The 24,591-nt window shown below is 41.1% G+C and overlaps 1 protein-coding gene across 4 annotated transcripts in view; it reads left to right on the top strand.

Moving 5' to 3' along the window:
- The window catches only part of satb2 (SATB homeobox 2), a 62,809-nt gene that overhangs the window by 35,672 nt on the left and 2,546 nt on the right, over positions 1–24,591 (top strand). Inside the window, exons 5-13 of one of the 4 annotated variants that reach the window (XM_028023717.1) lie at positions 374–497; positions 917–1,019; positions 2,125–2,178; positions 2,264–2,847; positions 5,558–5,770; positions 5,885–5,971; positions 7,385–7,537; positions 9,796–9,990; positions 23,408–23,614. In XM_028023717.1, coding sequence (XP_027879518.1) covers positions 374–497; positions 917–1,019; positions 2,125–2,178; positions 2,264–2,847; positions 5,558–5,770; positions 5,885–5,971; positions 7,385–7,537; positions 9,796–9,990; positions 23,408–23,614 — 1,720 coding nt within the window. The remainder of the gene's footprint in view (positions 1–373; positions 498–916; positions 1,020–2,124; positions 2,179–2,263; positions 2,848–5,557; positions 5,771–5,884; positions 5,972–7,384; positions 7,538–9,795; positions 9,991–23,407; positions 23,615–24,591) is intronic. The other 3 variants (XM_028023719.1, XM_028023718.1, XM_028023720.1) reach the window with 3 other exon arrangements.

Consider the following 24,591-nt stretch of genomic DNA (forward strand, 5'->3'; position numbering starts at 1 on the left):
GCAGACAGTTTGTGGTTCTGACTCATCCACAGTTCTTATGATATAGACTCCTCTCACTGTTACACATGGAGCTAATTTAAAATATTACAATATTCCCAATATTTCAAAATGCTCAATTAAGCAAACTTGTAATGTCATAACTAACAGTTTTACAGCATAAAGGGATTAGGGACACAAACATGTTGCTTTAAGGAGCAGCCTTACATTTGTTTGCCTCCAAATACTTTTAATAATTATGATGAAGTGGTTCTCCTAACACACCATGTGTAATGATGTAAAACACGTTCCAAACGATTAGCGTGACTGATGCGTTTGTGTCTACGGATAGCAATGAATGATGTGTGTGTGTGTGTGTGGTTTTGATTTGTTGTAGCTTTGCGAAGCTGGAAGATCTGCCCTGTGAGCAGTGGAACCACGCGACTGTCAGGAACGCTCTGAAGGAGCTGCTGAAGGAAATGAACCAAAGCACTCTGGCCAAGGAGTGTCCTCTGTCTCAGGTAGGCCGTTCAGGAGGCGTCCATCTCTAACCTCCCAGGAGTCGGGGTTCTGGTTACTGCAGCACCGTCTCCTCAGCCAGTTACAAGTGTGGCACCCGGCCCTGCTCCCATAATGTGTGCAATGTGTTTGCATGTTGTGTTTAACGCCATCTCTGGTGGGGGTGTCGATGGCTGCATTAATTGCTAGCATATGTGTGTGTGGCTGGAGATTCCCCTTCTGCACTGTGCTGGCTCGGCTTTCCATGGGTGGCTTCCAGTCATGATTAATGTTTCTCTGCTTCTATTGTGTGTGTGTGTGTGTGTGTGTGTGTGTGTGTGTGTGTGTCTGTGTGTGTAAATGCCATGTGGGTGTTGCGTGAGTCAAAGCATTTCATATGTTGTTAGTTATTATTTATCTTTTTCCTCTCTCCTTCCCTCAGAGCATGATTTCCTCCATAGTGAACAGTTCTTACTATGCCAATGTCTCCACTGCCAAATGTCAAGAGTTTGGCCGTTGGTATAAGAAGTACAAGAAAATCAAAGGTAAGGCCAATGCTCACGCAGTCTTAAGTATGGGTTGGGCGATATGGACTTTATGTTTTATCATAATATTTTGTGGTAATATTGTGATAATGATAAAAGTGATGATAAGAACTCTTTATTACTGCTTTTTTAGCTAACACAGCAAACATAAATACAGCTCTTGACAAGCAAACTTGTTTGTAGAGGAGAAAATAGTAAAACTAACAATTCTGAGGATTCAGACAGTTTTTTTTTTTTACATTAACTGAAACTTATAATGACAACAATAAATAGGAATTCTTATCATGATAAGAAATTTATCATGATAAATGATAAATGATGCGATAAATGTCAACCCACAATTTAAGATACTCTTAAAATGTTTAAGCAAGACAACATGCAAATGCAATGCTTTCATATTCCATGAGATTATTATTTTAACCATGATGCTTTAACAATATATTCCACAATTAACTGAAGTCAGAATAAGGAAAAATGAAATGCAAATTTTGATTGAATTAAAAATGTGTATTTTAGGAAAGATTTCGGATCTGCAGTGTCCACAAAGCTTTGATCCGGTGTCCGATAATGTAATATTTAAGAATTCTAGAAAATATGACAACAATGCTGTGTGACAGACTGGTTGCTGGTAAGCCAGGTTCAATCATTTCAAAACAAGAGCAAACACTTTATGTAGCTCATATAAATACCTTTTTTAATAAGTTTAGCATTTTATATGAGCAGTTAGCATGAATGATATAACAGTTCCTGTGTGTATTTGGCAGAAAGTTTCCTCAACTCTGAGATTTCCAAAGGACCAACCAAAGTTTCCAAATCCTGCCTGTTGCAGTAAGGGTGCTGTTGTCTAGGCTCCGTTTTGGAATCCCATCCAACTGAAATCAGACACATAAAGTTTATGGGGCGTCTCAGACGGCTCTCAGTTTCCTGAGTTCGACCGAGATAGACCTGCGAAAAACGTGTTTCTATTGCAGTTTAGTAAAATGCACTCATTTCAGTGCCGCTGAACAATCACCTCATCCCAGCGGGAAAACGTTTTTCTAAATTCAATTTATTTTTGCAATTCCAATGTCGACGCAGCTACTGACTCTCTGCTCGTTGTTTTAAGCAGGGGATTACCTGGAGAAGATGTGGGCTGGTCGCGACGCCGCAGACATTAAAAGTAAGACTTTAACTCTCTCAGGTCACTTTTGTTTTTTTTTGTTGTTTTTTTGGTGCTTGTTTAACGTTGCTTCTCTTGACTCCAGTTGAGAGGGACAACATGTCGGACTTCTGCGTGCTGGGGCCGAGGCCCCCGCCCCACCTGGCTCAGCTCACCCACCTGAGTGCCGGCGGCCCCCTCCTCAAAGCAGGATCCGGGGACCCTCAGGCCCCATCGCAGCCACTTCAGCAGCCCCCTCTGCCCCAACAGCAGCCATCGCCTCACGGCCCCCTCCACCACAGCCCCCCCCTCCGCACAGGGCAGGTGCCTCCTCCTCCCCCGCCGCCTCCGCCGGGTTCGCTGCAGCCCCTGCTGGGGCCAGGTGGGCTCCTCTCGCCCCAGCTCTCCCCACAGCTGGTTCGCCAGCAGCTCGCCATGGCCCACCTCATCAACCAGCAGCTGGCCGTCAGTCGCCTGCTGGCCCACCAGCACCCTCAGAGCCTCAACCAGCAGTTCCTCAACCACCCGCCCATCCCCCGGGGCTCCACCAAAGGAGCGGGCGACCATCCCGGGAGCAACCCTTCGGCCGCCGAGGTGTCCTCTGAAATCTACCAGCAGGTCAGGGATGAGCTGAAGAGGGCCAGCGTGTCCCAGGCCGTGTTCGCCAGGGTGGCCTTCAACCGCACACAGGTATGAGCTCTGGGGCTTTGGGCACTACGCTGTAGGCTGTTACCATGTGTTTCACTGAAAACGATGAGTGACTATTACCTGACTTCAGTCAAGGTTTTGTTAACACTCAATTGGCGAATTAAAATGTTGACTTTAATAAAAATAAATTCAGTTTAAATAAGTTGAGAGGTTTTTGAGGTAAAAAGGCTTTACAGGTTAGTTAAAGGGGCAGCGTTATGTGTTTTCCAGGCACATTTTGTAGCGGAAACATGTAGGCAACAAATTTGCATATATGTTTTTTAAGTAAACAGAACTAATTAGGTTTTACAGTGTATGATGCTCTCCATCGCATCATACCGTTGCATTCTCAGTCACTGAAGACATCCAGTAGCTCATCCCAAGCATCAGAACGTCTATAAAGGAAGGGCCCCTCTATCTTGTCCTGTGGTCCCTGTGATTAGCAGCAGCTTGCTGGGTCATTGGGTCCCAGCAGCACAAACACCTGATGCATTCAGGCTGCGCTGAGCTGCTTACAGCACGCCCCATTAGAGCAGAGCAACAGGAGGAGGCTCAGGGAGGCCAGGTGTGATGGAGGGAGGCAGCTTTGTGTCTGTTTATAGAGCTGCACTTACATGTGAAGTCACCCGGTCACATGCTATCAACCACACCTTTACCCTTTCTTAGCTTCTAATATTCAAATTAGAGCACCATGTTAATACCTGACCTGTATTGAGGGAGCATCTTTGATCTCATCAGAAATGATGGCAATCAACAATTTAGAAGCCAACGATAAGCAATTGCAAGATTTATTAATTAAAAAAACATTCTTTATTGGAGTCCAGCAGGTTAAATGTTCTCATCTCAAATAATAAAATAATGTTTTTGAGTACATCTTTGAGGAGAAGACTCCTGCGCAGATGTCCACTTTGTCCTGTTCTGTTAGATCCAGCTGAGAAATCTCAATGGAAGCTCTGGTTCTCCACCAGACTGAACAAGTAATTGGTTTTGCTCATTGCTAATACACAGGCCTGTCACCATAAATCAACTCATCAATTAATTGCATGATACATAAAAGCAAGCTCTGTAATTTGTATTTGCATAATTTATCGTTTTCTCTTTCTAACAAAAACTAGATGACAAATTCTTCAGACTGGTCTTTTGGCATTTTCTCATAAATACTTACTAATTATAAAAATAATAGAAAAGTAAAATATGACTAAATAATGAAATGGATCAAAAGGAAGGTAAGTCGACACCAGTAATGTGTTTATAATAAAAGCTAATCTGACTGTAACTTTACAAGGTTGGAGCCTAAAACTAGTCAAATGAACGACATTTAAAATATTACACTGTGTGATGTATTTTTTAAAACAAAGAAAGCCTAGAAACTGAAATAGTGGTTGAGAACAATCTGTACAAATTAAGAGGTTTTTGGTTAGCATTAATCTATCAAACTGGATTCATCAAATTGGCCAAAATCCCCTGGATTCAGTCCTGATTTTTCTCCATTACTCATTAATTGCAACCCAGTGTAAAAACTCCAACTTTTCCAGTCCGTAAAAACATTAACAAGGGCATGTTCTGTAATATCCTAATTACATCAACCCAAAAGCAGCAAGTCAGACCTTAAATCAAACCATAAATCTGCTTTGACCAGTAAAAACCTGATTGGTGCATGTGTAATAATAATAATGGAGGTTTGCAAAGTTGCTCCAAGAAAAACCACAAGCTGTCTGGCCCCAAGCCTTTTTTGGGGGAGATGAGAACAAAGACAAGATGTTTGGCTTCTAATGCCTGGCCACATATCTGGAAAAACCAAAATTCATCAAATGGACACAAACGGGTGTGTGCCATTCACTGGGAGCGGAGCAGGGTTTGATGAATTCCAACTCAAAAATATCAAACACACAGTGATTGGTTTGTCTAGTCAATAGCTCATCAAAACCAAAGAGTGCTTTAGTTTCACACAGTGCTAAACTGTGGGGAGGGTGAAGGGAAAGAAACTAAGTCAAATGGTTTATAAAACATGAAAGAGACAGTTCAGTTTTTTCAAAGCTCATAAGCAGGTGGTATGTGTCACTTCACTTAGCAAACATTTATTGATTGGTTTTAGTTTGATTCAGGTCCACTGCAAAGGCAGTATCATGTAAAACCAACTATTTCAAGCTTTACATCTTGTTATTATGTTATTACCTGATCAAAATCATATCCTGAGTTTTGACTTGATTCTTTCATGCATGCTGGAGAAATCCTTAAATCTCCCATGACAACCATTCAGCTGTGGAAAACACCTGATGGGATCGAGCGCCGCCTTCGAGACGGCGGCGCCTTAGAGCTGCAGCTTCCAAACTTCCGTGATTCAGCTCCTGTAGACTAGCCAGCGGCAATTAGCAAACACCTCATGGAATTCATTACACAGACTACTTTAATATACAAAAACACTGTTAAAGGGTTAATAGAAGAGCCATGTTGTATTGTCTTCCTGATGGCAGAGTTTCAGAAAGAGCAGGAGTTTGGCAGAGGCCAATTTTAAGGCATTAAATCAACAAGTTCATAACAACTGATTGTGCTATAAAACGGCATTATGTGGCTGGAAAACAAATCTTCTTTAAGACACTCCAAGTCCTCCTGGTCTTTTCCCCTCACTACTGAAACCCTGAACTATCCCTTGAAATACTCTGAATGTGGTCAGTGGGTGACAGTGGTGATGTGTTTGGGTTGTGTTGGTCAGGGCTTGCTGTCGGAGATCCTGAGGAAGGAGGAGGACCCCCGCACGGCATCCCAGTCCCTGCTGGTCAACCTCAAGGCCATGCAGAATTTTCTGAACCTGCCGGAGAGTGAGAGAGACCGCATCTACCAGGAGGAGAGGGAGCGCACCATGAACCCCTCGGTGGGGCTGCCCTCTTCCAACTCCACCAACCCCGGAGCCCAGCGCCTCACGCAGGTTAGAAGTCTCCTCCAACCTCAGAAAAGATGAAAACAGAGATTTTGTTCTTTTTTTTTTACATTTGAAGTCATGCGAACGTTCAACTGGGCCTCTATGTGTGTTTGTGCATAGAAAGTGTGGGAGAGGAGCCTGGACGACCCAATAGCTCCTGACACCTGGGCATCCATCTGGAAGAACAAGACGAAGATCTCCAACTCTGTGAGTTATCTGCCATCTTTAACCTGACTGCTGCCCAGAACTCCGACCCCAAGCAGCCTTAAAAGCCTTCAGAGGAGCTCGCTGTAAACAATAAAGCGACATTCAGCAAGTTCACCCAGCAGCTTGGCAGCGGCGGTGATAAGGAGCCGCCTCTGATGTCAGGGCATATGCCCATTCATGGCCGCAGCCATGAATATGTTGCCCCATTCTTATTATGGCTATGTAAAATTATCTTAGCATGGTTTACACTGGGGGAATGTAAGCGAGCTGGTCCGTGCACGTCTCGCGGACGACTTCAAACGCTGTGTATACAAGCTCTGGGAGAGGCAGCCCACGTCGGCTCGAACAGAAACAGCCCAGAGAGACAAAAGAGGGGGTTCTTAATGACTTGATCTGTAAACACGGGTCATGTGGAGACGTGTGCCGCAGATATGCAGTGAACGCGGCGCGTCTGCTGAGAGCGGCTCGCCTCGATTGTCAGCTGATAGCCTTCCACTCACATGGTCCCACTCAGAAATGTCAGAGTGGTTTCAGAGAGGAAATGGGCATCAAGTGATAGAGAGCAATAACTTGCCGCCAGGACAGCGTGTATCAATGTTGTCGTAACTATTGGAGATTGCACAGATTCGATATTAATATCTGTATCGGTCCCAATATTGAAAGAAATCTAGATTGGGTATCCGTGATGATATAACAGATCCGGAAGAGCAGATCTATTCAGTCTAATTCTATGCTTTGTGTTCTGAGTGAACCCTATTATTCCTAATTCCTAATTCAACTTGAACCATTTGAAAAACGGTTTGAAAGTTTATTTCTACGTTTCACCAGGATAGTTAGCCTATTGTTTTTGTCAGTTTCAGTTTCTTTATTATTTATTTTACGTTGGCTGTAAAATAAATCAAGTCCTCCCCCTCCTTGTTCTTTGCTACGCTGCAGTTAGCCCAGCCTGATGTGAATGCTATTGCTAGTTAGCGTAGCAGTTAATGACCACAGATAAACGGTTTTTCTGTAGCAGTGAGTTGTTTCTCTGCCATCAACACATTATGAGTACATGAGATTGATTGACAGCGCTAAGCCCCTCCTCCTGGCTCTGATTAGTTGTTTTTGATCGGGAACAGTTCATAGTTTTAGATGGCAATAGAAACTCAGGCAGGAGGATCTATTCACAGATTATCTGTCTCATATTGTAATGTCACAAAATGGTGAGATTTTTAATAGATATGGATTAAAGATATTGTTTAGTTAAATACTGTTGCTTTAGAGGCCACACAGGTGGCGCTCTTTCTAATGGTAACAGACAGTGTGGTTCAGCACTTTTGTCCTTTAACAGATTATTCTGTGAGAACGGAGGCTTTCTAAGTTGAACCTCACACTCCGTCACTTTGTGACCCTGCACTGTCCTTCTACCCCCAGCCGAAGCCGTCCGCCCCAGGTCCAGACCTGCCTCTGAAGCTGGAGACACTGGTCAACATCACGTCGGGCATCTACGACGAGATCCAGCAGGAGATGAAGAGAGCCAAAGTGTCGCAGGCTTTGTTTGCCAAGGTGGCAGCCAACAAGAGCCAGGTGAGCCGGGAGAGGAGGCTCCGACCGGCCAGGGGTTCTGTCTGGATCAGAGTCCAAAAGATATAAATGAGTCCAAAAAAATCCCCTTGGAGAAAACTGCTTTGAAAAGTTATTAAAGCAACAGGTGGGACAGAGAAGATCCAGAACTGTGATAAGATGGACTGTAGAGCTTTAAATGTGGCTGCAGCCTGTGGTGCTGTTTGCAGACGGTTTTAGATGTCGACTTTTCTAATACTTTAAAATCTCACTGGAGGATGTAAATTTTGTCGCTGAAAGTGGGAAAATGCCTCCATGCTCTGTCCGGCTTTAGAGTTACTGCATCTGTTCTCTACAGCAACACAATGCTGGAAGTTCATCTAAAAATAACTCACATGAAGACATTCTTGTATGGAGAAAATAAAAAGGAAATAGGTGTATTTAATTATGTAATTTTAGTTTTTGAGGAATAGATTATTGGAGGTTTTTTTGTTGGTACCTGACATTTCTGAAAGCTTCCTTATTCATGTTGTGTGACGTTGCGATCAGAAACTTTAATATATTTAATTGCGATTTTATGTAAGACAAAAATGTGTTTCATTATTAAGATGAAGGAAATTATTTTTTCAAAATTATTTACAGACGAAGTTTTATGATAAATGGTGTGGATTTATCCTGGGTGGAAAACGCTAACAACTTTTCCAGTTTTGCACATGTAAGGGCTAAAAGTTTTGCCTGACTGAACGGAGAGCGTCGATGAACTTTACAAACCAATCATTTTTATTCAGCCACCTCAGTCATCCTCCAAATTTGAGTCTGAACTTTGACCTTTCCTTGGTGTCCATGATGCTGAAACTGAACAGCTGCATTAGACACAAGTCGACACTATTTACTACCTAGTCAGGCTGCACCGGTTGCATCTTTCTGGCTGATCACTGATTACCAGCGTATTAAAAATATTGAGCTGCAAATTCCGATTTTGGCCGATACCAATTTATGTCTTGTCTGAAACATTGCTAAATATAGTAATAAAGTGGACGAGTTGCCAACAGTTGGGTGTCTCCAAACATATAGAGGTGAGCTGGTGGGCCGGTCTGTCAGTCAAACCTCTGTCACAGCAGAGTGCTGATTAAAAGGCCTTTGCAGAGGTAGATAAAAATCGGTGGATAAGATCGGCTTCATGTGTAAAAATGGGCAGTTCACCGATTTCCCAAAATTAAGAAAATCGGCACCAATAAATCGGTGCACCCCTACTACCTGTTTGGCTTCTGTAGGCAACTTTTTGGATTTGATTCGGGTTTAACAGAGTAAGTGGGGCTGAAATAAATAATGTATGACACATCTTTGGCCTTTTCATTTGAAAAGAATGTTAAAAACTTATTAGCATTTTCATTTCTTTTTCAATTGTGCACTACTTTGTGTTGGTCTGCCTCATATAATCCTAATTAAATACATGAAAGTTTGAGGTTATAGCCTGACAAAATGTGAAAGAGTTCAGGATCTGTAGAGTGAGCAGCAGCAGCGTCTGGCTCATAGACGGCCGTCTAGATGTGTGTGTACACAAGACGTGTGTGTGTGTGTGTGTGTGTGTGTGTGTGTGCATGCAGGACATGAGTCTCCTCTGTGTGTCGGTGGTTTCCTCCGTCCCCCAGGTCGGGGGTTGTGGGGGTCCGTGGGGGTGGCGGAGGGTCACGGCTCGGTGCACCCATCTGCTGCAGCTGGCCAGGAGGACGGAGATGATCAGGCTATTAGCGGCACATGCTGCCCGAGGAGACTGGCTGAACACAGCAGCTGGCGGCACAAACTGGAGCAGTCTAGCAGACATAATTGAATCCTCTCCGTCTTCCTCATTAAACGTCCCGTAGATCCATGACTTTTCCGCTCAATTTAAACCGCTACTTTGTACTTTTTTGTGAGGGTTGGTGAAGTTACCCGTAATAGTTCTCTTACCCTGCAGCAGGAAGCTGCCGTGTCACTGTGAGCTGGTTGGAAAAAGGAGAGAACTTCAGAGGAAGAATCAATTCCTCCTCTGAGCTCAAAGCTCAAAACATTGTCCTGAGCCGTATGCAACGAAATTTCGTTCTGTATTCACCCTGTGCATGCAAAATGACAATAAAGTCAGTCTAAGTCTAAGTCTAAGTCAATTCAAAAATGTAATCTCAGAGATGTGCGATTAATCACGATTATTCACAATGCCTAGAGTTCCTGTGGAGGGGTTTTTAGCAGAAAGTGATAAGAAACTGAACGCTGCAGGTCTGAACGGAAGCTCCTCTCCTCCGCAGGGCTGGCTGTGTGAGCTGCTTCGATGGAAGGAAAACCCCAGCCCCGAGAACCGCACCCTGTGGGACAACCTGTGCACCATCCGGAGGTTCCTGGCGCTGCCGCAGGCCGACAGGGACTTGGCCTACGAGGAGGAGTCCCGACACCATCACAGCGAACGGCTGCATACCGTCCTCCACCTGCCGCAGGACGCTCAGGTAAGCACTCCTCACTGTGTGGACGGACTGGCTGATTGGCTCCTGAAGCAGGCAGCAAACGCTGGAATATGCATTTCTGGTTGGTTGAACCTTTTGAACTCTGATTGGTTCTGAAGCATTGAGGCAAAACACCCATTTACACCAACTGGACTGGAAAAGAAACCAGGGTTGTAATGGTTTTGGGTTTTCCAGTTTTATTTCATTCTGACTTTTTTTTTAATCTCATTCAGTTAGTTTTTAAAGTGTTTGCTTGTTTTTATTAGTTATTATTACTTAAATATTGTTTAGTTTCAGTTTAGCTCGTATTAGTCATAGCAGTAGTTTTAGTTTATTTCATACTTTGATCTTTTTGAATTTTGCACTAAAACATAACCAAAGTATTGGGTTTATTTATTCACCGATTGGTTGTTGAATTGACTACACAGAAGAAAACATTTTCAAAAAACTGATTCAGTTATTGTTGACCACCCAGCTGACTGTTTTATAACAACCTTTGCTGTTTTTTGGGGTTTTTTGCGGAGTAGCTTGAGGAGGAACATGGAGAATCACAATTTATCGACAGCTGATGTAAACTACTTATATGGAGGGGAAAAAGATCACATTAGTTCAAAAGACTAATAAATAGATACATAAACACAGAAACCAAGGATATTATCTCTGTGATTTCAGAATGTTTTTGGATATAGTTCCAGTTAGTTATAGTTCTTCCCCATAAATAAAGATTTTTGCTTTTGTGAGTTAACATGTTTTCTCAATGTCAGATTTTATTATTTCATTAGTTTTAGTTAACTGTAATAACCTTGAGACAAACTTTGCTGCCATCTTGTTTTTCCTCCATGTCTCTCTTCAACACCTCATTTGCTTTTTTTTTTTCCAAAATATGAAACTTTTTTTTCCTCCTCTGGATGTGTCCACCATCACGCAGCTCATTTGTCATTATTACCCTCATATTTATTCTGCATGGGGCCGTTTGATCTCATGCACATGTGTTTGTGTCCCTGCGTGGCCCTCTGGAGCCCAGAATAAACAGTGTTGCTGCATCAGAGGAAATACCCCATTAGTTTATGAGGAGGGTGGGGGTGAGGGTGGGGGCGGATCGATGCAGGACGCATGCTCACATGTCAGCCTCTTTCATTGCTGCGACCCTCCCACACAGCATGGAGATCACTCACTTTCTCCCACTGAAGACCCTCGTCATCCTCAGATGAGTTTGATGAATTTGAAATCAACTCTGAACGTAGCTTGAAGTTTGGTGAATGAAGCCACGTAACAGGAACAGTAACTGACTGGATGGTTCTGCTGCTGGAAAAACGGTGGAGTTAAGAATAAGTTTATTCTTCTCCTCACTCCTTTGAACGTGTGAAAATTATTATATGTTACCCTTGTTCTTTTGCTTTCTTTTTAAAAATGTATTTTCTTTATGTACAACTCTGTTTTAGGACTGCGTTTAAATTTTAGCAAATGCAAAAATAATTATCTATTATTTTGACGAGTAATTGGATAAAGAGATTTGTGGATTTTTCATTTAACTATTTTTGTACATTAGAAATGCATAAGAAAATGCAAATCAACAAATAACTAGATTCCTTTCGTAAATAGGAAAAGAAACATTTTATTGCATAAAATTCAGTAACGGCATTCCTTTAGTGATCAGTTGATGCAAAGGGACAAAACATCCTTCTGACATCAACATGTAAAAAGCTCAACCTGAACATTAATAAGTGTCCAGCTGAGCTGTTTGTCTTTAGGATTAACTGATTAATTAATGTACAGTAAAAGATGCTTTATAGGAGATTTTTTAAAAGAATTTGAACCAGCTGAAGCTTAAAATGCCACTTGACGAGTCTTAGGTAGATTTACAGACAAAGAAAGTTTTTTTTTTATCTTAAATATATTTTACAGATTTATCTTAATTACTGCTCTGAGTGTGTTGTTCTTTCACTCCAGTTACAATTAATCCATGACTAAATTAGCTGAAAACGTTCAAGGCAGCTGCCAGTTTTCTCAAACCCAGCTCTACATGTAGCATAGCTGCATAAGCTTCATATTGGCCAAGCATAGTGGTGGAGGCTGGTGATGTGGGCCTACATCCATTGAGTCAATCACAAAATGTTATTTAAGCCAAACTTGTCCAGAGTCAATATAAAAAAAAGAAACAAAAAAGCAAATAGCATCACAAACAGAACCACATAGCTACAACAAAACCTGCAAATAATGAGTCCTGCAAAAAACTCAAAATTTGATCAAATGCTGAGACTGGAAGAAATCTGTAAACATGCTGCAAAAAAGAGAGGACTAGAATTCTAGAAAGTCACAGAGAGGAACTTATTATTCATGACCAGGCTGAACATCTTTGCATCTCCACAAAACACCAACATTTTAAGATTTCAGCATCTCAAGTCAAGCGTCTCTTCATGCAGATTTTCGCTGTTTCTCCGTCCATCTGTTTTATACGTCTGTAGAAACAGTTGTGCAAGAGATCAGCATCCAGCCACTGTCACTGAGGTCAGTCATCATGTTGTGATGATGATAACAAATCAGATTCCCTCCTTTTCCCCCCTCAAAGTCTCAAAAAAGTCAAACCACCACAGAGCTGCGTCCAACAGAAAGACGTGTCACTTCCTTTGTTATGGTTCTCAGTGAAGATGGAAGGGTTGTTGGTCAGCCTGAGTCCAGCTTTATATGCCTTTAATCAGGAAAACACATCTAGAAATCCATCCGATCTCCAATAGATCATTATTCTACATGCTAGAGACACACCGGTTCACTTTTTACACTTCTGATACGATACCAATATCTGAGGCTTAGTATTGGCTGATATTGATATGACACAGAAAAACAGTGAATTGACTTAAAACGTTTCTTCTTTTAAACACAGACATTAATGTAGTGAATTACAAATTTATTTGATAACTGTGCACCAGAACAGCTCACTGTAATACACCAACAGCTTCACAAGCTTGGTCAGACATGGAAAAACAGCACAACTTTAATTTGTTCAGTCAGCACAATCAATCAATCAATCAATCAATCAATCAATCAATCAATCAATCAATCAATCAATCAATCAATCAAAGTTTATTTATGTAGCACATTTCAGGAACAAGGCAGTGATTCACATAGTAATAACACAAACATTAGAAATTAGAAATTAACATCCAATTTAAAATAAATAATAAAGAAACATCAACTGATAAAAAGAATGTAAAAATTATACAGTGACAAGCCTTCTTTTGAATTATTCAGACAGTGAAATGAAAAATTCTGAATATAATGTAAAAATAAATAATAAAGTATGACACAAAGCATAGAATCAGACTGAATAGATCTGCCCTCATGGATCGGGCACATTGTTACCGATAGATCTAGAATTTCTTTCAATATCAGATGTTAGTGTCAAATTCTCTCTACCACATTCAGGCAAATGCTCAAACATCACATCTTCTGATCCAAACGCTCAGCATCGCTTTACCATCCTCTACTTCTGCTGTGGTTCAGAGTTCAAAGTGATGCTCTTATCATGTATTAAAGAGGAACTACATCTGTGTGTGTGTGTGTGTGTGTGTGTGTGGGTGCGTGGGTGTGTCTGTGCGTGAGACTGTGTTCCACTGCGAGCCCCACATTGGCCCCATGTTTCACACAATCTGGCACTGATCCTGGGTGGTTCCGCCGCTCAGCAGTCTGCACCGATGCAGATCCACATAAAAAATGAAAGCGCCGCTGCGACTCTGAGGTGAAGCTCTGCACCCCTGAAGTGTGTGTCTGAACAGACCCGGGTGTTCGGTGTGAGACGGTCCTGTGCGTTGGGGGGCTTTGAGAAATCACTGCCTGCCAGAGTGTGTGTGTCAGGTCTGCAGGTGCTGTGTGTCGGTGCGGCATCACGGCTCTCCAGAAACCGCCTCAGCAGCAGTGTTCATGCCACTGCCAGTGTGGTAAATCTGCCCTCATGAATAATTTCTCTTTTGATTTTTGCTCCATTTATTTTTATTTCTTTACTCCAGTTGTGCTGCTGTTTATGTGCATGACCTCTTCTTCTGGAAGAGAAACTCAGACTAGCAAAAGAAAAGACAACATCTATGAGTCTCACTTCAGTGGGAAGGTCCTCATCTTCATCAGAAGATGAGGACTTTTCTACATACATTATGAAATATGCATTTCTGTCACAAATTATTAGAAATTATTATTTGTTATTGTTATTCTACAATTGCCAATAATACATTTTTTGGTGATTGTTTTGAGTTTGTTTTTTTAGGACATTACATATCAATGAACAGTTTCATTTAAATACATTAGATTATAGCCAAGTGGTTGTTGTTCATCTCTTGTCTCCTCAGCAGGTTGATGTACATTTTGTTTAATAATAACAATAATAAGAAAAAGCAGCCTCAGATTACTGCACCAAAAAACTTCATGAAGTGGAAAATGGGAAAATGACACAGTTGTTTGTAATTTGTAAACTATAAAGTTTCAATAATTTTGATTTTAAGCAGATAAGTAAGTTGAGTAGATTTAGCATAGCAGCGCTAAAAACAGAGTGCTATACAGTTAAGCTGCGCTGAGCTAAACAGGCTAATTGTGTGACAAGAAAAATGATCCATTGTAAGAAACAAATCTACTGCACAGTTTTCACATGCTAAACACACCTGTGTGTTTTATTTTGGGTAAATAAATAGTTTTGTTATTGACGTTTTTCCCCTCTGTTCATTGTGATATAAGACTGCAGTTCATTTACATGAAATGAACATATTTAATATGCCACCCTAAGAAAGAAATATGTATATAATAATAATTAGATCCCACAACATATTAACAGTTTTCCTCACAAACGCCACATCCAGATTAACAAACAGCAAAATTATTACATCTCATTAAAAAAAAGAAAGAAGCTAAAATATGAAACTACATGTCGGGCAGAATGTGAATTGGAAACATTTTGCATGAGAACACGATTACATCAGACAGGAAGATACGAAGTGGTTAAACCAGCGGCGGCCATGTTGAAGTTTCTTCAACTCAAACAAGCGGATGCTTCACTTCAGTGTTACTGTTTAGCTGAGCTGAACTATGACCACAATGCACACTCGTTATGTTTCTCTGTAAATCTCTGATGATTTTACATGACAGATCATTAACAAAGCTATTAAAACGTCTGCTTTACAAGTCAGCTCATTGCAGTTTATTGTGGCCACAGCATTGGTGATGGACTTTAGCTGGGTGGAGGCTGTGAATTAAATCTCTTTCCTATATGTAGATAAGATGTTCTGATAAAAAAGGCTTTTAATATTGTGTGAGTTTATGCAGTCGGCTATATTCTCATGCTGCCGGAACGTGTTGGTCTCCTTCCTGGAACCTTTCTGCTTGTAGAAACCAGAAAAAAAGAAAAAACTCCTGGTTGCTGCAAATTAGAGTTGCATTTAGACAATAAATCAATAGGTCATTTTGAAACAGACATGACTTTATAGGAATGCAAATTTGAATGAATTCTGGTAAGAGTGAGTGTTTTTCTGTTTGATGTGTATTTATTACAAATTGTACATTGATAGAGTTCAGAACATCAACACTAACAAATTCATAAGTGAAACAAAAGAACCCTTCCCAATGTGAAAATGCAAAGAAAAACAATGTTAAACATTACCTTTTGACTTATTATTACACTTATTATTACTTAAACTCCAACTGGAACTTATTGAATACCAGGTAGGATATTTAACAACATTCTTGAATCATCATCAGGTGTTGTAAAGTACAGATTACAGATTATGACCCTGTTGATTTTCCATAGCTCACAGAAAAACCTAAAAACCTTTAAAGTTCACTGACTGAGAACGAGCCGCTGAAGGGTCGATGTTTCATCGCTTTGGTTTGGAGGAGGATTATAGTAACTTTGGATTTTTTCATTACTGTTTAGTTTTATTTCATTGTGACTTTATGTTTGACTAATTCAGTTGGATTTAATTAGTTTTTAGAGTGCTTGCTAGTTTTTATTACATAGTAAAAGTTAAATAATGCTTAGTTTTAGTGTAGTTTTGTTCTAGTTTATAGTAGTAATTTTAGTTGTTTCATACTTCAGTTTTAGGTGCAAAATTCGAAAAGGTCAAAGTATTGTAATGTGATTATGAATACATCGATTGAGTAATGGATACTCACCAGAAGAATCCGTTTTCAATAAATGGATTCAGTTATTGCAGGACAACCAGCTAGCTGCTGGCTTCTAATAACTTTTGCTGTGGCCATTTTGTGGACTAAGTTCCACCAGGAGGAGAATGGAGAACTAATTTATAGATGGTTGACATAAACTGCTGGTGTGGGGAAAAAAAATCTATTTCATATCTGTTCAAAAAGCTAATAAATAGATTCATAAACACCAAAGTGAAGAATATCATCTATAATTTAAGCATGGTTTATTTTTATAAACACACAATATAGTTTCGGTTAGCTATAGTTTTCCCCATTAATTACCATTTAGTTTTTATTGTTTTTTTCAGTTAACAAAAATGTTTTCTCAGTTTCACTTTTTCTTATTTCGTTAGTTTTAGTAAACCGTAGCAAAGCTTCGGCTTTTGTCTTTATCTGCTTATTTTCTGTCGTGACACTCTCGCTAGATTCTACACTTTTATTTGGGAAAATGTGTTAGGGACTGGAAAGCATTGATTTTTACAAGATGTCCTCCTAAAACATTGGTGTAACGTCTGCACACCTATTAACACAGCTTCAATTTTTATTAACGTGAACTTTAAATCACGTGGGTTTTTTTTAAAAAAAGAAAAAGAAAATGAAGGTTCTACATTTGGATCTTTGGTTGCTGCATCTTATCATTTATGTTTCCCATTTGAGGACGGAGTGTTGACGCCGTGTGTGTGTGTGTGTGTGTGTGTGTTGTGTCCGTGCTTGCCTCAGTGTGTTTGTCTCAGCGCTGTACCCCGGTGGCCTCTCGCTCTGCTGCTGCAGGGTGGAGTCTGGGCTTTATGGTGAACCACAATTAAGTTAATTCTTTAATTGCAGATAAATGGAATGAATACCACACACAGCGAGAGACATGAAAAGGACAATGCAGCAAAGACTAGCATGCAGAGTGCACATACGCAGCATACGGGATGTAGACCCGCACGAGTCTGCTGATGATTTTTAATCAGAGAAACTGCGTGTGATGTCAATAAAGCAGGATGTGGTTTAGTCCAGACTATGACAGACAGACAGACAGACAGACAGAGGATCTGGGGAAAATGAAGCAAAAATTAACAGCTAAGGTGAAGTCATGCCAAAAACTAAGAGAAAAGTGACTCCCTCCCCCATTATATATTTATCTCTGTGTTAATGGTGTCTCTGGTGGTCACACACTCCCCCCTCCCCACTCCACCCCTACAAACACACACTCACACATCCACGCCGGCAGAAACACGGGGAGCGTTAGCTGCCCTGGAGGACCTGAGCTCATTAAGAAAGAGATAAATGTTTCATATTCCATAATTCTTTCATAGTTCTGCGTCGTAATTTGCCTTGATTTACGTTTAAAAGAAAACTTTCTCATTTCACTGCAGAGCACTCAGAATGCTGCCAGGAGGACAGGAGGGTGTGTTGGCGCATCGACGTGTGTGTGTGTGAGTTACGGGGAGTAGAGGAATTGGGGGGAAAAAAAGGGATTTAAAGAATATTAAATCACACCACAAGGAGAGATGGCTTCACCACAAAGCTCCAGATCTTTGTGGTTTGACTGGCTTGATCTAAAAGTGACATTGAATCTTCTTTATTTTTTTTAGGAATCTTAGAAGCAACACTTTGAGACTCCAGTGGAGTCTGGTTAGTCCAGAGGTTCATGAGTGTTATCTGTTCTGATTGTCCTGCAATTGTTCCTGAGAGAAAGGTAAAGGTACCAAACAGACCCCAGCATCTCAGAACCAAGAACAACACGACCTAGTCAAGTTTCTTTAGATTAATCAAATGATACACAAACAGACTCAGGAGTAAGTCTTACATAAAATAACAAACTCATGGAGTTCTCTCTAACGATGTAATGATACACCCAGGGATCAAGAAAACCCCAGTTTTGGTTTTCACAAATTGAAAATGTCTCCCAAGTAAGAAAAAGGTTTTTAAATGGCCTGCAGTCAAAATGATCCCCTTCTGTATTTCTGCAGACATAACTTGTTTCATAAATCTCAAAATGTACTTTAAATAATTTGTTGGTGGTAGAATTGTCCTGTTATGGTGTGACCATTCTTTTGGTGTATTATAGCCTGCTAACGTTAGCTAATGTTATCCACATAATATTCACTGACATTAAAGAATTGGTAAGATTTTGATCAGAATCCACCTCTATAAGTGGTAATACCAGTTATCTAAAATGGAATATTTTTTCTGTCAGTTGTACTTTTCTGGATCATCCTGGTCATCAGAAAAGCCCATCCAGATGCTGCCATGTTAACTTTGGCTCAGATTATTCATGTTGACAGCACAAGTTGCCAGTCACTCTCTTTAAGCGAAAGCAGTGTAGACAACTCAGATGACAAAATATAATATTTGCATATGAAATAAGCCTTGCTGTGGCCCTGCTGCAGCAGACAAGGGGCTTGTGTCTGCATGTGTGTGAAACACAGCAAAAAAAAGAAAGAAAAGAAAAGAAAAGAAAACGAGAGAATGTTTTGCATATGTGACTCAGATCCTACTGTTTCTGTTAGGTTTTAGTTTCTTCATGTTACTACTTGAAAACAGACTTCTCTTCAGGCTGGCCAGCAGCATCTCAACAAGGGCGACCTGTTTAAAGGTCAAGGTAAGGTGCTTGTGGAGCAGCATCTTTGGTATTCCGTGAAAAAAGACAAAACATGTGTTTAACACAAGTATTCTTCAAATACTGTGGCTAACTGACCTTTAGCCACTAATTGTTGAAATTAGCATCTACTTTAGAGCTTCCTGCTAGTGCTAGTTCTTTAATATCTAACTGCCTTTGATTATCTCAAGATGAAAATCAAACAGTGCTGCTCCAGTACTACTTCCTTTCTTTCTTCAGAGTAAAAGTTTATAGACAAGGAATATATTAAGGAACAAAGCCCCCATGCGGTTGTTATGTCCTGTGGTCTGATCACTTTGTCAGTAATGTCAAGCGATATATTTGTAGGAAGATACGGGAAGCTTTGAAGTCTGAAGACACCATCATGTGGTTTGGATGTGACAACTTGGTGGTGTGTGGGAGCCTGTGGGTGTTGAAAATATATATATATATATATATATAAAAAATGATGTGGCCAAATGACCAAAAACAGGAATGTTTAGTCTGATTTAAAGTCATACAGAGACACAAACTGTTATGTCTGGTGGCCGTAGATCTCCATGTAGTTGTCGTGGGTTCGATTCCCTGTGTAGAGCCGTTTGCTGCATGTCTTTTCTCTCTCCATCTTGTTTCCTGTCAGTTGACTGTTCAATAAGGCATCTAATTGCAAAAAAAGTTAATTTTTGTAATTTATAAATGCACACATGAATTGGAATTTTAGTAAATTGTTGGTCAAAAGTTCACTAACTTGGTCAAAAGTTAGTGAATTATTTTTCTAACAAATATTTATGTTCTGAGCATAAAAAATATTTATTAAATTTGCCTTTATTAAAACAGGAAGATGAAGGTAAAACCTCATGAAAGTGAGTAGGAAAACACGAACGGCTTGTGCCACGGGCGTGTAGGATTCTTTTTTTTTAACCAAATGAACATTTTACATTCCTCTGAGCTTTGAGCATGAGGCTTTTTTTCCTGAAGTGATTACAGTGGATCTTCTTGTAGCTCTGATCTTTCTCTGGCCTTCGCTGCAGAGGTTTGGAAACCAAAACCATGATCTTTACATAACCTTAACACAATAGTTTTTATTCCTAAACTTAAGCAGAGTTTACCCGTGTGGATGACAGGTCAGTAAACAGTCATCCTATGAGTCAGTTTTCCGACTAACAAATCCCTTTTTTAAAGTCTGAAACATGTTTTTCTCATTTTTTTGGGGGGGAGGAGGAAAAAAAGGACCAGAAAATGTTTAACAAAGCAATCGGATTCCGAGGTCCTGTCCCCCGGCCGTCCCGTTGCTCAGCTACACGTTTAGCTAGCTGTTTCAGTGGAGTAACCTCAGTGACATGAGGCTCTTGCTTTTTCAGTTTCTAATTAAATCTACCAGAGAGAGCAGACATGTTTAATAGTTTTCACCTGGTTTCGTGTCCCCACGTTTAAACTTTTACCCCATAAACCGGGCAGATTTTCTCTATAACACAAAACACACATACACACAGCTCTGACAGGTAGCCTTACACCTTCAACCTTATCTTCTTTTATAATGTTATAAATGCCAACTTTAACATATTTTAGTGGAATTTTATGCTAAAGATGAAATGTTTCTGAGGAAAACTTGCGCACACACATACTTGAAAAGCTGAAAAACGTATGATATAACCATTTTATACTTGTCGGTATGAATAATTATTGATTAGTTTTTTTGTTTTAAATATCTGAACTACTGACATCTGACCTCTCCTGTTGTCAGTATTTCATCTCCTGTTTCATCCATATTTTTCTCTCCACGCCATTGTTTTTCATGTTTCAGCAATTATGAGTCACAGTGGCGAAACCTGAAACTGCTGCTGCGCAAGTTACTCAACAGGTTGTTGCTAGGCAACCAAAGAGTGAGTTTATGCCACCACGCTTGTTGAGCTGGCTGTGAGAGGTTGAGCAGCTAAAGCCTTTCCTCTGCCTACATCCCCCAGAATGCTGTGCAGTTCTGGTTTGGATTTCAGTGAAATTACTGAAAATTCTATCAGACGGATTATCTAGGATTTAATAAAAGTACATTGTTCTGTGGTCTAGACGATGATGGAAATCTCATTTACAGCAATAATGCTAAAAGTTAAAGTTATGGCATTCTACATATAAGCATCTTCCTAAAATTCTGTAATTTTTTGCCATAAGTGATGTTTTTTTTTTTTTGGTTTTTCCCCAAAATAACTTTTGGCAAAAAAGAGACTTTGCCCAATATTTTAGGAATGTGATGATATTGAATATTTTATTAGATTTATTGTCCAGCGCTGGCTGTTTCTATACTTTTTACAGGAATTTCTTACATAAAAGTTCAGTGGGGGAAACAAATGAAGATGTAGAAAGCCCTGCAGGATAAGATCAGTTCCAGGAGGTCATGGAGGATTCTCGGTTTCATCGACACTTCAAATGATGTGGTGGCTCCCGGTTGGCATGGCAGCAGCGTCCCGTCTCACTCCCGTCCTGAACCAGGAGTCTGGAGAGTCGGAGTGAAAGAGGAGACAGGGGTGTCTTTAGAGCGGGGCTCGCTGCGCTCTGCTCGCTAACATCATCATTAGCTCATGAGGGAGACCAGACCTCACCGCTGATACGTGCCTGCGTGTGTGTGTGATTGTGTGTGTGGCCATTGATCCAACGAGTCCCCACATGTCAGCACGAATAAGCAGAGAAGTGATGAAGGCCTAGGGACGAGGGCTGGTGGGTCGCGGTGCATTTCACCATCCTCTCCATGATTTACCCTCAATTAAGCTATTAAGTGTCTGGGTTAGCTGCAGTGGTGGGGTGTTTGTGGATGTGTGGTCCTCATTAAAGCGAGGAAACACATCTTATTTTTCATGCCTTATGCCTTTAACTGTCTCTGTTCTGCTCTTGGCCTCGCCTGCATTCTTCAAGCCTTTTTTTTAGATGTTTCAGGGAGCGAAACATATCAAAATCTGGATTATGGAAGGAGAAAAGAAAAGAGGGAAAAGAAAGGAGTGAATTCCTGTAAACTGGTCATTCCCTTCCCCCGGAATATAAAGCCCCCGCGAATAAAGTGGAGCAGTTTCATGGTCTGGCCGGCCCACAGTATTATTTAAGTAATACCCTGTTATTATTGAAGAGAGAGGGAGAAACGCGAAGGACTATTATCTTTATGTGGGTCCTTTAATTTTAATGTGCCACAGATTTATAGCTGGGCATTCCAGTGGGGACGCCCCTCCCTGCTCTTTAAGACAGTGGGGCGGGGCGGGACCACAAGGCTCTCACAACAGCCACTACCTTCTGACAAACAACCAGAATCCCCTGGCCTCCTTACAGCTGTCAAACAGCCTCAGCTGACAGCCAGCACACCAACCCCTCCAAACCCCCCCTCTAGTACCCCTCCATCCCTCCCCACGCCCCCCACACGTAGGCTACGGGTCAAACGCTGCTAAACATTGAGCTGCTTCAGTCCTAACCCAGATTACTGAATAATCTAAGTTGATGAAAACACACATACACCTTTGGTGTGGAGTATGAGACGTGAGAAACCTGCTTTTGAAATGATTTTCTAAGGCTGAACAAGAATCCTTCTGATCTTTAAAGGTTTTATTTAAAAATATATGTTTTTTTACAGATTTGTAAAAACTGTTACCTTGTAATATGAAGGAGATAATCTGAAAAGATCTCCACCACCTCCCTGAGTGGCTGGTGACTCCCGGTCAAAAACGACCAATCAGAGCCAGGAGGAGGGGTGTAGCGCTGTCAGTCATCTTTATGTACGCGCTGCTAAATGTGCTAATGGCGGAGAAACAACTCACCGCTACAGGAAAACTGTTTATCCAACATCATCAGTATAGCTATGCTAACTACATTAGCTGGGAAAGAGCAGCACCTCACAGAGGATGATTGACAGCAACATACCTCCTGACTCTGACTGGACGTTTCTGGTTAGCATTGGGAGAAGGCAAAGAATCTCAATTTATTTCCACATATTATCTGTCTCATACTGTCCTGTCATATGGCGGCAGTTTCAAATTTAATTCCAAATCAACAAACGCGACTGTTTATGTTTCTTTATTTTTATCCGTTATGACCGCATCTCCCTTCTAACTGCTGGGGAAAATACGACACCGTTAATAAAGTCGTACATTTTGTTTTGAAAGGTCTTTCTTTCTGCCTATCTCGCATGTATCTGCAGCTCAGACAGCTGTGGCCCTGATGTACACAGCATTATTTTGTATGATTATCCTTGAACACCCTTTCCCCTGGTCCACCCTCAGAGGTTCTGAATGAGCTGGTTAAATAGTGACGGGGCTGTAAGACACTTCCTGGCGGACTGCTGGTTGGTGTTTCACTACAGCTAATCTTACACACATTAGGTCAAAGGTTTACTGGACAGAAAGGCGTTTAAATGCAGCCCTGGAGCCGGTTAATGGTGCTTGACGCTTCGGAGCTGTGAAACACTTGTTCTCACCTTTTGTTCACCCTGCAGCCCTGACTACTGTGTACCAGAGGAGGGGCAGTTAATAGTTGTTTTATATGATGGATTGCATCACATTGTGTTTTCATTTTCTCAAAACTTGCCATTTGATCTTAGATTTAAACCCACATGATTTTCCTTTTACTAAATGGATTTCTGGTTGGGTTCTTGATCAGGGGTCACTGTGCCCCGTTAATCAGCTCTACTTTCTTTCTCGCCAGGCACTTCACAGGCCACCCCAGCTTCAGGTAAAGGAGCACCACTTGTCTCCGATGCGAGACGAGCCGCTGCCTGCCCAAGCCAACGAGGAGAGGTCTCAGAATGCGGTAGTTGGAGCAGCAGGCGGATGTCCTCCTGCTGCGGCCAGCAGCGCCGGCGGCAACAAGAAGCCGCGATCACGCACTAAGGTACAGTCACTAAAAGACCCTTCCGACCTTTGACTCAGCTGACATTTTGTGGTAGGGGTCACACTATGAATATCCGGTGCGAGAGACCCAAACAAAATGACGCTAGTTACGACAGCTAAAATGACAGATCAAGGAAGGAGAGTGCCAAAGGCTACATCATGAAGAGGAAACAAATGGTTACACATTGTGTTCAGTTGCTTTTCAACAAACTCACGGGAATTTTTGACTTCGGCATGGTGGTCTGGTAGCAATTTGTGAACCGCCGATGTCCGTCCGCTAAAATAGTGGGGTCAGGAACAGTAGCACTTTGCTAGTGAAGAGCGCAGCAAGGCGGAGCGGAGACGCATGCAGTGTAAATCCGGTGTGATGGAGAGACGTCTATATTCATCTACTTGGCATCTACAGAACATAGCTGCACCGTTCACTAGCCCTCTAAGTACCCAGCTGTAGACTTAGTCCTCCATTTTGCTTTCAGCCCTCGATCAGAGTCCTTCCTTAGACTTCCTTTGATCAAGTCTAAGGAAGGACTTGACGGTTCACGTCTGTCAGTATGAATTAACCTTTAACGCATCAGTCAAAAACTACATCATGAAGAAAACAAAGACATTCATAAGATGCACCTGACAATAAGTCACAGGACAAGCCAAACTATGAAATAAGTGTGACTTTTTTAAACACACAGATAGAGCTACTGTATAATACAGCTTAGATCAAAGGAGTGGTCTTCTAACAGAAGACCAAAACATGGTCTTCTGTTAGAATGGCCCGTTTAAAGTCTGTGTATAAATTCAGTAGAGAATCAATGGCAAGATTTGAAATTGATGCTCATAGATTCTCTGTCCAGTCTGACTGAGACTGAGGAATGTAGCAAAGAAAACTGGGGAGAACTGAAGCATACCTCAAAGGTCTGCAGCATTAAAATATTCTTCTGCTCTTTACTTTCTGTATGAAATGTTCAATTCCTTTTCATTTTTCCA

The sequence above is a fragment of the Xiphophorus couchianus genome, chromosome 7 (assembly GCF_001444195.1).
Source record: "Xiphophorus couchianus chromosome 7, X_couchianus-1.0, whole genome shotgun sequence".
Classification (NCBI taxonomy): domain Eukaryota; kingdom Metazoa; phylum Chordata; class Actinopteri; order Cyprinodontiformes; family Poeciliidae; genus Xiphophorus; species Xiphophorus couchianus.